Here is a 3553-nt window from a genome sequence, read left to right as displayed (position 1 = left end):
CCCCCATTTAGGCCTCAATCCCATGTAGGCCTCAGGCCCGTGTAGGCCTCAGGCCTGAGTAGGCCTCAATCCCGAGTAGGCCTCAGGCCCGACTAGGCCTCAATCCCGTGTAGGCCTCAGGCCTGAGTAGGCCTCAATCGCATGTAGGCCTCAATCCACCCCTCGCCCCCCTCAGCCCCATAACGCCTCCATTTAACCCCATAACAGCTCATTTTAACCCCATAAGAGCTCAATTTTAACCCATAAGAGCTCATTTTAGCCCCAAAATGTCGCCTCCCCCCCTCACTCGTAGTCTCCCGTCGGCATCGCGCTCCCTTCTCCCCTCACGCTCCTCCACCGGAAGAAGGCCCTTCACTTCCGGTAGCTCCCACCGGAAGTTGAGGGGGGCGGAAGTGAAGTAAGAGCTTGCTACAAAATGGCGCCCAACCGGAAGTGAGAGGCTAAAAGGGTGGTTGCTAAGCAACGCGCGTAGCACTGAGGCCTAGCGGGCGAGGAGAAGCCTGAAGGAGGCGGAAAGGGCAAGAAAATGGCGGCGGGTTTATAATTTATAGGAGAGATTTATTTGAAGAAATATTACAACATATAAAAAACTACATAAAGTATCAATTCCCACTTGTACAAAGCGGCCGGTTCTCTTCGATAGGCATAAAAACAGGTTAAAGTGATGGAAAGAGCGGGGGGTTTAATGGCGGATAAGGGGGGGGGAGAAGAATAGAGAATGATGTAAAAAATAACCCAAAAAAACGCAAAAAAAAGCAGAAAAAAGGGGAAAGAAAATGCGAAATTCAAATAAAATCGGGTGGTTTTTGTTTTTCTTCGGGGGGGGAATGGGGGGGGTTGAAGTAAATCAGTGCATGTGTCTGTGGGGCGGCCTTGTAGGCCTCAGTAGGCCGCAGTAGGCCTCAGGCCTCAATAGGCTTCATTAGGCCTCAATAGGCTTCAACAGGCCTCAGTAGGCCGCAGTAGGCCTCAGTAGGCCTCGGTAGGCCTCAGTAGGCCTCAGTAGGCCGCAGTAGGCCTCAGTAGGCCGCGGATGTTGTCGTCTCCATCTTCTCTGGGCCTGGGGGGGCTGAGGAGGAAGGAGATGGGGGTCAGTGTGTGTCTATGGGGTGATCCCAACCCCATAGTGTGCATCCAACCCCATAGTGTGCATCCCAACCCCATAGGATCCCCATAGGATCCCTATAGGATCCATCCCAACCCCGTAAGACCCATCCCAACCCCGCAGGATCCCCACCCCATAGGACCCATCCTCAACCCCACAGGACCCATCCCAACCCCATAAGACCCACCCCATAGGACCCCATAGGACCCATCCCCACAGGACCCATCCCAACCCTATAGGATCCCCACCCCATAGGACCCCATAGGACCCATCCCAACCCCATAGGATCCATCCCAACCCCACAGGACCCCATAGGACCCACCCCACCCCATAGGATCCCCACCCCATAGAAACCCATAGAACCCATCCCACCCCATAGGATCCCCACCCCATCGGACCCATCCCAACCCCATAGGATCCCCATAGAACCCACCCCATAGGATCCCCACCCCATAGAAACCCATAGAACCCATCCCACCCCATAGGATCCCCACCCCATAGAAACCCATAGAACCCATCCCAACCCCATAGGATCCCTATAGGATCCCCACCCCATAGCATCACCCCATACCTCCAGCCGCTCCGCTCTCCTCCCTCATCCTGGCCCTGACGCAGGCTCTGATCTCCAGCCCTATAGCTTTGGCCAGGGGCGGCGGCACCGCGTTCCCCACCTGTGGGTCCCAAATAAAACCCTATAGAATCTATGGGGCGCTATAGGGCTGAACCTATAGGGTTCTATGGGGTTGGGGGGGGGTCCAAACCTGTCTGTGTTTGTCCAGGATGTTCCCAAAGAGGCGGTAGGTGTCGGGGAAGCCCTGGGAACGGGCGCATTCACGGACGCTGACGACGCGGTGTTGTTCGGGGTGAAGGACGCGGCCCTATAAGGGAAACCCCAAATGAGTGGGGAGAGGAAAAGGGTCATAAGGAAATGGGGGGAGAAGAGAAACCCTATGGAGTAGATGGGGAAGGGAAATGTGAAGAAATGGAGGAGAGAAGGAAAAAATCCTATAAAAATGGGGGTGGAAGGTAGTCCTAAATCAATGGGGTAAGGAAGGAAACCCCAAATGAATGGGGAGAGGAAAAGGGCTATAAGGAAATGGGGGGAGAAGAGAAACCCTGTGGAGGAAATGGGGAAGGGAAAGGGGGAGAAATGGAGGAGAGAAGGAAGAAATCCTATAAAAATGTGGGAGAAAATCCTAAATCAATGGGGTAAGGAAGGAAACCCCAAATGAATGGGGAGAGGAAAAGGGTCATAAGGAAATGGGGGGAGGTAAGAAATATAATGGGAGCGATTGGGGAGGGAAAGGTGAAGAAATGAAGGAAAGAAAGTAAAAATCCTATAAAAATGTGGGAGAAAATCCTAAATCAATGGAGAAAAGAAGGAAACCCCATAGAGGTGGGGAGAGGAAAAGGGTCATAAGGAAATGAGGGGAGAAGAGAAACCCTATGGAGGAAATGGGGAAGGGAAAGGGGAAGAAATGGAGGAGAGAAGGAAGAAATCCTATAAAAATGGGGGAGGAAACCCCAAATAAATGGAGAAAAGAAGGAAACCCCAAATGAATGGGGAGAGGAAAAGGGTCATAAGGAAATGGGGGGAGAAGAGAAACCCTATGGAGGAAATTGGGGAGGGAAAGGGGAAGAAATGGAGGAGAGAAGGAAGAAATCCTATAAAAATGAGGGAGAAAATCCTAAATCAATGGAGAAAAGAAGGAAACCCCAAATGAATGGGGAGAGGAAAAGGGTCATAAGGAAATGGGGGGAGGTAAGAAACATAATGGGAGTGATTGGGGAGGGAAAGGTGAAGAAATGAAGGAAAGAAAGAAGAAATCCTATAAAAATGTGGGAGAAAATCCTAAATTAATGGAGAAAAGAAGGAAACCCCATAGAGGTGGGGAGAGGAAAAGGGTCATAAGGAAATGGGGGGAGATAAGAAACATAATGGGAGTGATTGGGGAGGGAAAGGTGAAGAAATGAAGGAAAGAAAGAAAAAATCCTATAAAAATGTGGGAGAAAATCCTAAATCAATGGGGAAAAGAAGGAAACCCCATAGAGGTCATGGCTGACCTGCTTCCCCATGGGCTCGGGGTTGGTGACGGTGGTGCTGAAGAACCCGTCCCATTCCAGGCGCCCGTAGAGCCCGGCCCAATGGTTGTGGCGGTTCCCGGTGTGGGGCAGACACCACGGGATCAGCGTGTTGAACTGGCGGTCTGCGGGGTCACACGGCTTCCCTATGGGGCAGATATGGGGTTATGGGGTCACATGGCTTCCCTATGGGGCAGATATAGGGTTATGGGGTCACATGGCTTGAGGCACATATAGGGGTTATGGGGTTGGTTATGGGGGGTTATGGGGCAGATATAGGGGGTTATGGGGCAGATATAGGGGGTTATGGGGCAGATATAGGGGGTTATGGGGCACATATAGGGGGTTATGGGGCAGATATGGGGT

The 3553-nt window shown here is 51.9% G+C and overlaps 1 protein-coding gene across 1 annotated transcript in view; it reads right to left on the bottom strand.

Moving 5' to 3' along the window:
* Positions 1–537: 537 nt before the first annotated feature.
* Positions 538–3553, bottom strand: part of LOC107307248 (DNA (cytosine-5)-methyltransferase 1-like) — a 7046-nt gene continuing 4030 nt past the window's right edge. The window contains exons 3-6 of the mRNA XM_015850740.1: positions 3170–3333; positions 1867–1983; positions 1677–1776; positions 538–1069 (exon numbers count right to left, since the gene is read on the bottom strand). Coding sequence (XP_015706226.1) covers positions 1020–1069; positions 1677–1776; positions 1867–1983; positions 3170–3333 — 431 coding nt within the window. The 3' untranslated portion in view covers positions 538–1019. The remainder of the gene's footprint in view (positions 1070–1676; positions 1777–1866; positions 1984–3169; positions 3334–3553) is intronic.

The sequence above is a fragment of the Coturnix japonica genome, unplaced genomic scaffold (assembly GCF_001577835.2).
Source record: "Coturnix japonica isolate 7356 unplaced genomic scaffold, Coturnix japonica 2.1 chrUnrandom520, whole genome shotgun sequence".
Classification (NCBI taxonomy): domain Eukaryota; kingdom Metazoa; phylum Chordata; class Aves; order Galliformes; family Phasianidae; genus Coturnix; species Coturnix japonica.
This window is presented reverse-complemented; position numbering and strand designations above follow the sequence as displayed.